The sequence below is a fragment of the Syngnathoides biaculeatus genome, chromosome 17, assembly GCF_019802595.1.
Source record: "Syngnathoides biaculeatus isolate LvHL_M chromosome 17, ASM1980259v1, whole genome shotgun sequence".
In the NCBI taxonomy this organism is placed as follows: domain Eukaryota; kingdom Metazoa; phylum Chordata; class Actinopteri; order Syngnathiformes; family Syngnathidae; genus Syngnathoides; species Syngnathoides biaculeatus.
Genome location: NC_084656.1, coordinates 10793094 through 10806181, shown reverse-complemented (window position 1 = coordinate 10806181; position 13088 = coordinate 10793094). Strand labels below are relative to the sequence as shown.

At 39.5% G+C, this 13088-nt stretch overlaps 1 protein-coding gene across 1 annotated transcript; it reads left to right on the top strand.

The window, feature by feature from the left end:
- The first annotated feature begins 777 nt into the window (after positions 1-777).
- cplx4a (complexin 4a) lies at positions 778-13051 on the top strand. The gene is made up of 3 exons (XM_061801976.1): positions 778-941; positions 4332-4419; positions 8690-13051. The coding sequence occupies exons 1-3, from the start codon at positions 778-780 to the stop codon at positions 8915-8917; spliced, it is 480 nt and encodes a 159-aa protein (XP_061657960.1). The 3' UTR covers positions 8918-13051.
- The last annotated feature ends 37 nt before the right edge of the window (positions 13052-13088 follow it).

Below are 13088 nucleotides of genomic sequence, written 5' to 3'. Positions count from 1 at the left end.
CCTCAAAAAGGTTGCTGAGCCCTGACATACATTATCTTGAATCCGAAAGCTACTTTATTTTTGTATAAAATATCTGCCTGGGACTCAGGCTGGAAAAAAAAAATGAGTGCAATAGTTAATGTCAAAATTTGGACTAAACCTTGATTTCCACCAGTATTAAATTGAAGAATAGGATTTGTCTCTTCATTTCTGAGAAAAAAATGGAGTTGGCCCACTCTAGTTGTCAGTGTCTCATAGGGGTAACCATGATGGAGGAGGACGTTCCAATGGAATCGTCCTCCCTCCTCCCAACCGTCGCTCATCTTACCCCCCTCGAACAATAGCACGCCACGAGGAATGGTTAAAGCGACGATAAACACAAACTGTAATCCCACTTCTCTCACCACACATACTCCGCGAATACAATTAAGCGACCTTCTCAGGTTCTGTCTCCGGTTTTGTTTTTAAAACATGCTTTTTTTAGTGCAGAAATCAATAAAAATATATATATATATATGCATGAGCTCTGAAAGGCCTACTTGATTTAAAAATAGATAGGAAACAGGCCATCTGTCTCTTAGCATAGTGGAGCCGGGGAGGATTTAATCCAGATTATGGCCAATGCACACAACCTTGTGTATATGTGTGTGTGAATTTGTGTGTGTTTGTCGCTTGTCATCAGTACAGCTTCGGCCACATAGACAAGCAGCAGGTTAGCTGAGAGCTACACGGGAGCTAAGGGAACCGGAGCGGAGAAACCAACCCGATTCGTTTGCTTCGTTCCTCCAAAAAGTTACCATGGCTTTCTTAATCAAGAGCATGATCGGGAACCCACTTTCAGGAATGGGCCTGGGCGGCGGAGGGGACAAGGAGGAGGAGGCCACCCCCTCGGACCCCGCCAAGGCGGCGGGCATGACGCGCGAGGAGTACGAGGAGTACCAAAAGCAGTTGGTGGAGGAGAAGTAAGTGAAGGCCTCCATTTTGGATTAGTGGTGGATGACCTTGAAAAGACCGCTTGGGTGGCACAAACGCGCATTCATTTTTAGAAATAGTTCAGGTTGTTTTTTTTTTTTGCATAGCAGGTTGTCGCGTAGAGAAATTGAGTATTTAATAAAGGATGACAGTATTAACCTTGTCCAGTCTATGTATTGTGTATTAGTTGATCAATAATCTGCTTTAATCTATTTTTTTCCCGTTGTGATACTTTAAATTATTTCAGTACACAATCACAAAAGGGATTCAAGTGATGTACGTGTCAATCGGTCTATGTAAAAATTAATAAATATTCGATTTTAACAATGTCCAGTTATTAACTGTTTACAGATTACTAATGTGCTTTCACTTGGCAATTTTTGAAATGTTTTTTGTAGACTCCCCCCCCCCAAAATTCTCTCAAAATGAAAAAGGACTAACTTGTTTTCACTGAGGAATTAGAGTATTTTAGAATTATTTTCAGTGTATGGACTATATATATATATATATATATATATATATATATATATATGTGTGTGTGTGTGTGTGTGTGTGTTGTCCAGGCTTCAAGTGTCAGAATCAATAATATGTCTCCATCAGGAATTTTTTTAGGCTTTTTTTCAGCATTTCTGGATGACATTTGATTTTAAGAGCCTGAAAAAAAAAAAGATTTGCCGTACAATCACAATGTCGTCACTGACAAAAAAAAAAATGTAGTCTTGTCTTTGTAATTCGTATTTTATTTTTTTAGATGCATTGTTGAGAAGGCGGGTGAGGGGCGTTGTAGTATGAGGCAAATCTCGTCAACCCGAATTACATAACCAGATTTACTGGCCTGCCTTGTTTATGGAAAATTTGCTCTTGCAATTTTCATGTTGAAAAACCAAAGCATCTTTTTTTCCTAGCAGGAGCCATCAGGGTTTGTATAGACTAAATCAAAACCAAATGTGAATTTGATGTGTGTTTTCTCCACCGTGGCCCAAAACGATGGGGCGGGGGCATATATAGCACTGTGCTACATCACCTTTGAGATGGTGCCAGGGGTGCTTTCTGATATGGGTGAGACGTTAGCTACCTCATGGGCATGAACACACTCCAATACCGTCACAGATGCCAGCTTTGGAACTTGGAGCCGATAGCAATCCAGATGGAGCTCAAAGACATCAAAGTTTGGCCAGGTGGACACGGCATCTATGATTTCTCCAAACAATACAAAATTTCAGATCACGGCACACATTTTCCACTTGAATGTGTCCACGTCAGATGAACTCAGGGCGTGAAAAAAATAGCAGCAGTTCTGCGTATTGTCGATGTGTATTAGTTTTACTTTGCATGGTAGAGTTTTAACTCGCATATGCAGATATAATGAATATCGATATTTCTCCACATTGTCTTCTTCTCCTTTTACTTTTATATTTTGCAGCATAGATGATGAAATCCCTAAAACGCTTGCAAGTGTACGTTGAGAAACCTTTTTTTAATCTGCTGTTTGAATCACTCACGCAGTTGTTCTCAAAGTGGTGAACTGGCCCCCATCTTTGCGCATGAACACTTTAACCTTTTCTACCCAAACACGACACTCACCTGTTTCAAAGTTAACTGTTCACCCATGGAATTTATCCATCCATTTTCTATGCTGCTTATCCTCACAAGGGTTGCAGGGCGTGCTGGAGCCTATCCCAGTTGTAAACGGGCAGGAGGCGTGGCACAACTTGAACTGGTTGCCAACCAACGGCAGGGCACATGGAGACAAACAGCCGCACTCACAATCACACCTAGGGGCAATTTAGAGTGTCCAATTAATGTTGCATGTTTTGGGGATGTGGAAGGAAACCGGAGTGCCTGGAGAAAACCGCACGCACGGGGAGAACATGCAAACTCTACACAGGCGGGTCCGGGATTGAACCCGAGAGCTCAGGACTGTAATGCCAACGCTTTCCAGCTAATCCACTGTACCGCCCCCGTGAATTTTTTTTTTTTTTTGTGCATTCCTCAACTTTCACCATTATTTGCTGCCTTCGCCCCACCTTTTTGGGACTTGTGCTGCAAGCACCAAATACAAAATGAGAGAATACCACATCTTCCCAAACAAAAAACAATAACGTTCATCAGTTTTGTCTGTCTCTGTATCCTGCGATTCCCTGGCAACCAGTTCAGGGTTTACCCACCCTCTTGCTCAAAGACAGGTGGGATAGGCTCCAGGAGTCCTGCAACCCTTGTGAGGATAAGTGGCTCTGATAATGGAGGGATGGATGGATGCAGCCTTTTTTGTTTTTTTTTACATTGCACACAACATCCCAACTTCTTTGTAATTGTGTGTGTGCGCGTGTGTGTCCCAACACCACCCCTTCCCCCTCGGAAAATGTAAAATAGATGAAAAGTACAGATGCAAAGAACCCCCCCCCCCATTTATTATTTTATCATCAGAGACGATCAGTATAAGACACTCATTTGAATTAAAAAAAAAGTGGAAGAAAATGTAGTCTGAAAAATATCAACACTTGTTCCTTTTTTCTGTATGCTAAAAAACACAAAGTACAGATTGTAGGAAATTGGCAGTTATATATTATTCATCGGAAGTTGATGACCCACCCCTCAAAGCTATTTGGTCATCACTACACGGTGCAAGTAATTTTACCATCTTTAAAAAAAAAAAAAAAAAAACATGATTTTCATTGACAGTAACAGCTGGTGTCTTTCAATTTTTTTAACAAATGGAAGATAGCACACAACATAAACAAAGACTCACTCATCTGCTATTTGGTTGTCACGTATTACGAGCCTTGAAAAGAAATTTTCTGAAATTTTATAATTAAAAATGAGCCAAAACAGAAAGTAGAAAAATCAGTAAAAAAAAAAAAGTAAAAACAATTGAGTTTGTCATTTATACTTGACGCAAAAATTGCTAAATAGATTAATTTTTTGGAAAAATGTTAACTCCACCCCCCTCCCCAGTTGAGAGCAACCATTTGTATATCATGTTTAATGGGTTGAAGTAAATATAAACTGAAAAATTAAGATGTACTCTTAACTGCTTACCTTAGTTAGTCTAACTTACTTCATAATTTTATGGTCTCCATTTTTTTTACTGTTTTATACTTGATTGTCATGCTTTGAAAACATTTTTTAAAATGTTTACAATTGTTAAACATGACGCAGGAGAAAAGTAATAAAATCGATTTTGCGTGTTTTAACAGTTCAGTGTAAAATCTCAAAATCTAAGCTTTTCTACATACTTGAAAGCTTTTTTTTTTTAGCAAAATATAAAATAAACAATAATTTGGAGGTTTTATTTTTTAATGTGCAAGTCAAAATGATGTTTGTGAACTAAGGAAATGGTGAACTCACTTATTTTTAATGAATGAACGAATGTGTTTCAGGATGGAGAGAGATGCAGATTTCTTGCACAAGAAGGCAGAGAGGGCCACGCTGAGGGTGTGCCTCAGAGAAAAGTACAGGCTGCCGAAGGTGGGTGCATTGAAGTCCTCTCATTGAGGCCATAATCGTCCTGAAAAGGATGTGAGCATTTTATATAAAAGATTTGCGTTTAAATGATGCAAAGGTACATATAAACATAACATGCAAAACACATTATTATTATTTTTTTATTTATTTAGATCAATTTTTAAATGTTTTTGTTCTCACAAATGTCATACAACTTTATTGCTTTCTTTTTGTTTTGGTACATTTCTGGCTAAAACTACGTTCACATGTTTAGTGAATATTGCAATCAATCTTATAAGTGAAAGCCATAATGGGAAAAAAATCACATTTGGATATACATCACAATCATTTTAACTGCCAATTCAAAGAAGCAATACTCGCCAAAGGCTATAAGAATTTCTTCTTTTTTTCCTCATTAGGAAGGAATACAATAAAAAATATATTTTTTCAGTTAAAATAAAAGAAATTGAAATTTGGGATGAAATTGCAGTGAATTATCCATCCATCCATCCATCTATACATCCATTTTCTTTGCTGCTTATCCTCACGAGGGTCCCTATTCATACATATAATGGATTAATTACTGTTCATTTAAAATCTAGCTATCTTAATTAATAGCTGATACATTCTTCGGGCATTATGTGTCCCTGCTTTTATATTTCAAAAAATAATATAAGGACATTTAGTAGATATGGATGGAGGACAAAAGGTACATGATTCATTATTTAAATGCAGCTCCTAATGAACCTTTAACGACAAAAGGGAAACTCTCTTTAAATAAAAAGTGTGATTTTAATGCATGCCCATACTCATGACCTTGTCTGCCATTGTGTGATGAAAAAAAAAAAAAAAAAAAACAATGGCCGCTCTGTGGCATTTTAAACCACATTTATGTATAAATCTAATTATTTCGCTCTAATGATGTTTACATTGTATGCACAATAACAAAGGGCCAATGTGTCTTTATTTAACGTGAAATGGATTTGGAGCGTCGGGACAAAAGTAAAAGCATACAAGGCATTCTTTCTTGGATGTAAGGGGGGAGGGATAGCTGAAGAGGTAAATACTGGCACTGAATAACAGCACGGAAATAGGAAGTTGTCGTCCCTCATACGCCCTTAGCGTCCCGTGTGATTCCACGGACGTTATCTTTAGACAGCGAGCCGCGGATACGTCCCCGTGATTGGATGTCAAAGTCACACGACCCAGTATGTGCAGGCACAATTGTCAAAAGTCGATCTCAGAAACAAAATAAGAGCTTTTATTTTGAAGTCCAGGCTGTTGTTCCACTTTGCAAATGCCACAAGAAATAAAATCACAGAATTTGGAATTTCTCGGCAACCAATCATGTCATCAGGTCTCACGGTTTTGACGACAGTAGATGCATTTCAGGCGGCATGGTGGATCAGCTGGTAAAGCATTGGCCTCACAGTTCTGAGGTCCTTGGTTCAATCCCGGACCCGCCTGATAATTGACAGTATGACACACTATTCTCTGAACTGTACCCAAATCGTCTAATAAATGAATGCTTCCATTCACAATGCAGTATTTTGAACAGCCTTTACTGATTTCTGGTTTATTCTCCCCCCCCCAACAAGTTTTAGTTTCAATAGCCTAGCGTACAGGTGTCAAATTTAAGGCACTGGAGCCCATGTTCACCAAATAATTTCATTATGCATCAACCAATCTTGCTAAAATAACAAAATTATAAGATTGTCTCCATTTTTAATAACTTGAGATTCAGCTTCTGATTTCAAAACTCTTTGTAATAACATGAGGATATTACTGTATACATTTACAATATCTGAGTTCACAATCATAACGGCTCTCCAAGGGAAGCAAGAACTATGATGTGGTCTGTGACAGAATTTGAGTCTGACACACCTGTATTGCGTGTCCAGTCATAAGATTAATAGACAATAACCAGGAAATTTTTCAATGATGTCACTGCCAATTATACAAGCGCCAACTGAAAAAAAATCATGCACCTACAAATTTGACTTTTTATCTTTTCATTCAAAACCTGGAGGAGAAATATTTGTGATTGTTTGTCAGTTAAAATGACTTTTAAAAACATACAACTTGGGATTACACTACAGCCAATTATATCAACTGAACAAAGATACGTTTCCCCAAATTGTGTACATATTTTTTTGGGGGGGGGGCGGGGGATAAAAACAAGGGATACAAAAAAAAATTGGAATGAAAACAGTTTTATTTTCAAATTTTCTCTTTAGATAAGAAAAAATATTTCAATTGTCACAAACAATCATATCAGCAGTCTATTGAATGAATCACAAATCTTCCAATTTGACGTGTTTTTTTGTTTTGTAAAATAGATTGTCTTAAAAAATTGCTTTGTCCTTGTGTCGCACCTGCTTTTCACATGCTAATGGATTCATAATAGTAATAACACGGATAAAGAAAGATTCATCCGCTTGTTTTTGTCGTCGTCATCTAATCTTCCAATGGAGCCGCAGCCTCACTTGACAGAGCTTCAGTCATTTGTGGGAAAACAGCATGTTAAGCCGCAAAAAAAAAAAAAAAAAACAATTGTTTACCATTCTCATGGCTATGATCTTCAATAAGTAAGAGTGCCAACAAACTGAGCTAACGGTCATAAAGACTTTAATACAAATGAGGTAACGATTTTGATGAAACGTTAGGAAACCGGGAGAAGCCGAAGCCAAACAATCCTAATCCTCGGATCAGCACCAGATTCTACACCTTCCTACAGCCACCGCCTGTAGACGTGTTATTTGTTGTGAAGATGCATATGGTATTTACTGAGAAATATATCACAAATGTTATGATGTTAAAAGTGGGGAGAGTGGCAGGGGATAATATATTGCCTTTTTGGGGGATCTGTACCAAAATTCAATCAACTTGAATGAAAAGTGTTTGTACTTCTTAGGTAATCATGCGGGGGTGGGGATCTGTTGTATGTTGAGCTCTTCCTCCGCCTCATAGATACCTGTTTATCCTCACGAGTGTCGCAGGGAGTGCTGGAGCCTATCCCAGCTGTCAACTGGCAGGAGGCCAGGTACACCCTGAACTGGTTGCCAGCCAATCACAGGGCACATTGAGACAAACAACCACATCCACAAGCACAATTAGGGGAAATTTAGTGTCCAACTAATGTTGCACGTTTTCGGGATGTGGGAAGAAATCGGAGTGCCTGGAGGAGACCCACGCAGGTACGGGGAGAACGTGCAAACTCCACACAGGCGGGGCGGGGATCGAACCTGGGTCCTTAGAACTGTGAGGCCAACGCTTTACCAGCTGGTCTACCGTTCCACCCTTTAGTGATCCTATTATTTGAAAGAGTGCATTGCTAACATAAATGAAAAACATCATAAAATGTTTTTTTTTTTATTATGACTGAAATTAACCAATTTTTGAGAAAATTGGTGGAACAGGTTTTACAGACACCTATGACTAAATGGGGGGAGCTTCCTTGGCGTTGTTAGCTGGGGTGCCAAACTCTGCAAAGGTTAACCAACTTTTGGATGGTATACTTTCCGAGCCATCTGTAGATGCCTGAAATTGTATTTAGGAAAAAACATATTTTTACTGAGCAAATTATTATAAATATGGCGTTATTAACAAAAGTGGGGGAAAATTAGGTCTATTTTTAGGTTCACCCCACATCCACAATGCAGTAGTTCAATAAAATTGGCCTAAACTTTGAATTTTATGAACATTATGTCATTCCAGTTACAGGAAAAATCCATCTATCCATTTTCTTAGCCACTTATCCTCACAAGGGTCGTGGGAGTGCTGGAGCCTATCCCAGCTGTCAACGGGCAGGAGGCAGGGTACACTCTGAACTGGTTGCCAGCCAATCGCAGAGCACATAGAGACAAACAGCTGCACTCACAATCACACCTCGGGGCACTTTAGAGTGTCCAATTAATGTTGCATGTTTTGGGGATGTGGGAAAAAAACGGAGTGCCTGGAGAAAACCCACGAAGGCACAGAGAGTACATGCAAAATCCACACAGGAGGGGCTGGGATTGAACCCAGGTCCTCGGAACTGTGAGGCCAATGCTTTCTGCCCAACCATACCACCGCATGAAAATTGAAATTCGACGCTTGACCTCACCTCTGCCAAGTCCAAATACTACTATCATCAAAACACATGCGTCATTCATGAATAAAATGTCCAAAAACAGTTTAGCATAATTTTGAATAATCATACAAACTTGCTAACTACCTGACAAATGCCAGTGAAAAGAGTTTCCTTGGTGGAGGTAAAATATTTGAGCGTTTTTGTTTTTGTGGTTTCATGCAGAGTGAGCAGGACGAAAACATGATCGAGATGGCCGGCGACGACGTGGACGTGCCTGAAGAGCTGCTCAAGATGGTGGACGAGGACGCCACCGAGGAGGAGGGCAAGGACTCCCTCATGGGCCAGATTCAGAACTTGCAGAACATGGACATGGACCAACTGAAGGAGAAGGCATCGGCCACCGTCACCGAGCTCAAGACCAAAGCCGAGGAGAAGTGCGTCGTCATGTGAGGAGAAATTTCAAATGAAATGAAGCAGAAGAAGAAGAAGAAGAAGAAGAAGCTACCGTGCAAAAACCACCATTAGATTTGTTGTTTCAGCAATGCTATCATAACCAACAAATCATTCGGTAGAGCAGAGTCTACCACCAGCATCAACAACATTTTTATTTTCCCATACTTTTGTTAGTGGGTGACTTCCTGGTTCTGGAACAGATGGGCATGGCCATTATGATTCAGCCATCAAGAATAACTTCCTGTATCCGCACCACTATGCAGAGGTTTACTCAACTGTAATTTAAATCTTGTGAAAATGATTTTTTGTGTTCTTAGCTCAATTCCCTTGACTATGTATCCTACTATTTGCTCTTAATTCACTTTGTGACAAAAATAGATGTATTTTTTAAAGTATGTTGAGAACAACGAAGATAGTGGTGGCCCAAATGCGGCGGTAGTTAAAATCTGAGAAAAATGCACATTTCTTATGAATTTTCAGATGATCACAGACAGCTTTCCTGATTGTGGCAATAGACAAATATCTAAATCTAAATAAAATATGAACAATCAAATATGAAAATGTAATTACATTAATTCATGCCAGGTATTCTAATGTACCAATAAAAATGATAGCCGTGGCTGAAAAATTGTGTCAAATTTTAATGTCACAGCTACCTTCCCTGTTTGATGATTAGTTGTAAAAATCTCAAATAAATAAATCCACCAACTCTAAAGCTGTACAAAATGTGCTAAAGTTTAAAAAATAACAGTTTAATGGAAAGAATATAATTCTAACCCTATAGAAAATAACATTCGTCACACCTTGATAACCTTCTGAGGGTTGCTTAAAAACTTGATTTCTCTGTTTACTGTAACAAGCGACACCATCATAATCTCCTCAATATTTTTTTTCGGACAAATACATTTAAAAATTGTGTTTTTGTTTCCCTTTCGCTGTAACAGTTATGATATTAGATCTTATTTTTTTTCTTGTTTTTGTATCTGGTGTTTGAGTTAATTGAGACCAGTTGTATCTGTTGACAACGGAAATCAGGCGCTTGTTATAATGTTCTCATTATCATATTATGATATATATATCTATATATTTCATAACATCTGCAGCCTAATGAGTTCAATAAATGTGGATAAGAATGTGGACCAAATAAAAATGTACATTATGCAGTATTTGTGTGCATGTTTGATGCTTAATTATTCCGGTTTTGCTCGTATTTCTATTGACAAAGAGAACAGATCCGGATAACTAGAGGTCTGTCACCTTGACATGGGTGGTCATGAAGTCCTTTGAACACCTCATGCTGGACCACCTCAAGAGCGTCAGAGGTCCCCTGCTGGGCCCCCTGCACTTTGCCCACAGAACAAATAGGTCTGCTGACACGAGGTTCCTGTTTGTGGACTTTAGGTCTGCGTTCAACACCATCATACCCGAACTTTCTCTCCTTCAGGGTTCTCCAGCTCAGCATCTCACCTGCCACCTGCCAGTGGATTTATAACTTCCTGACAGGCAGGTGTGTCTGGGGGAGGCCATATCATCCACACACACTGTCAGCACCGGGGCACCCCAAGGTTGTGTCCTCTCCCCGCTGCTCTTTTCTCTTTACTACACAAACAACAGCAGCTCAATTGACCTGGTTGCCAAACTCCTAAAGTAGGCAGATGACACCACAGTCATCGGCCTGATTGAAGATGATAATGATGAGTCTGCGCATCGACAGGAAATAGAGCAGCAGAAGCTTTGGTGTGGCTGATACAACGTGGAAATGTACACGTTTAAGACTGCAGAGATGATTGTGGACTTCAGGTAGCATCCTTCAGTACCCCTGCCCTTCTCACTTTGAAAGTCTTGTGTCAACTGTCGAAACCTTCAAGTTCCTTGGAACTGCAGTCAGGTAGGACCTGATGTGGAAGACCAGCATCAACTCCATCCTCAAGAAGGCCCAGCAGGGGATGTACTTCCTGCAGCTTCTGTGGAAGCATGGCCGAGCACAGGAGCTGTTGAGACACTTCTACACAGCGGTCATCAAATCTGTACTGTCTTCCATTTCAGTCCAGTTTGTGCTCCCACAAAAAACAACAAACTCCCACTGCAACAAACAATCGGGACTGCCGGAAAAATCATGGGTACCCCCCCAACTGACCCCTGCTACCAGAACTGAGACAAGAGCAACCAAAATCCTCTTGGACCAATCCTGTTGAATCCTCTGGATCCTGGTCACCAGCTCTTCCACCCCCTATTATTGATTGATTGATTGATTGATTGATTGATTGATTGATTGATTGATTGATTTTTCAGAGACCAAAGAGTCAAATAAGAAAAGAACAGACCCTTACTTTATATTAATAAATATTCCAGTATTTCACATCTTGATTCAGTGAGTTACTGCACTGATGCAACATCGTCAGCGATTATCTACTTTTCTTTTTTTACAATGAGCAAATATGCATTAAGAGAAATGTTGACTATTACTTATTATTAATACTCGCTTTTAAGCATTGCGCGATATTATGGCTATTTTCTCCCAGATATGTCGATTATGCCTTCATCGCTGTATCATGCTATTTGCATAAGTAAGTTAGGGCTATCTGAAACTATGATATGATTGTGCATGTTTGGATTAAACATGACATGATCACATTTCAAAGCTATAATTGGATTTTGAAGTAGAGTGGAGAAATTGCCCCTCGCAGGCACTAAGGATGATCAAAATAAGTGTGATTAACACCTGGTGGAGTTAAGGTTTTAATTTAATTAGGCATTATCCAAACAACTTGTCAATGAGGGGATGATTAGGGGTTAGTTGTCATGGGAGGGGCTAGGGGATGGGACGTGAGAGGGTTACACGGTCGATAGTTAAGAGTTTCGCCGGAGCCCAAGATTGAGCGAATGCGGATTTGCAGTCTGAAGATTATCGTCTAATAGGATCACACGGGGCCCTCGCTCGTCGGCCAGGTCCCTCCCACTCCGTCCGTCCATTTATCTATCGATGGGTGTTATTATTTTTACTGAACTTGTGATCTGTGACACGTCAAATCTCACCGCAGAAGAGATTATAAAATGGTCAATCGTGGGATGAATACACAAAGATGCACTGGACAAAATTTTAGGTCAATGTGATGAAGAGACCCTCCCAATTGACAACCAAGTACATGATTATAATAATAATTATTATTATGGCAATTAGCATTGTAGCTCATAGTAAATTTTGTTTTTCAGGTTGTGGGAATTCAGAATTAGGAATTGGATTGGAGTCTCCAATTCGTCAAAGTTTAGACAGTATAATATCTCCAACTTTGTGGGAGCAGTTTAGCTGAGACTCTTTTCGTTTTCCTTTGCTAAAACAAGTGTCTGAAATGACATACTTGGATGTATTTGGCATGGACGCAAACTATGGATGAACTCCAACATCAGCGTCCTCACAAACATCAAACATCGCCACAGATAAACTCTAATAGCCTGAACATAGTCCTCACCGAGTAGTGGAAAGCTATGTTTTTATATAACCCCCCATTTCCGCTAAGGTCTTCCTCCAAATACTAGTTGACCATACAAAACAACAATGAATATATAAATACTTTTTAAAAGCACTCAAAAGGAAGCATTGACTCAGTGGTGTTAATTAGTGGTGTTAATTAGCATCTCTTTCTCCCTCCTCCTCACTCAGGCCGACAAAGCATGAGGTCACCTTGTACAATTAGGAAAAGCTAAATACTTTTAGAGGTTTAAACTCTTTTGAACAACATCATGTAATCCCCTTTAAGAGGGATTACCACACTGCTGTCAATCTTTGTTTGTTCCCAAGTGGTTATCGCTGAAAATTGTCTTTATCGTGCGCTTCCCATTAGGGTCTCACCCCGTACTTAAAATATAGGCTCGTTTAATGGATCAGAATTGAAAAATTAAAGCTATTCCTGCACTGAGTGTTTATGGACATGCGGCCCGCCGGTCAGAGACGGCAGGGCATAGAAAATCAAAGCTATGGGTGGGGGTGAGTGCCAAAAATGGCTGCCGTTAAAAAATATATATAATTTTGGAACATCGGGATTGACGAGTTATTGGCGTGAATTTCATCGCACACAAAATGTTCGGCCACGGTTTGGTCAAGTTTTCTGTTGTATGAGGTCCCACTGTATATTTATTGTGTTTTACAACTACACTCATCTATAGTATT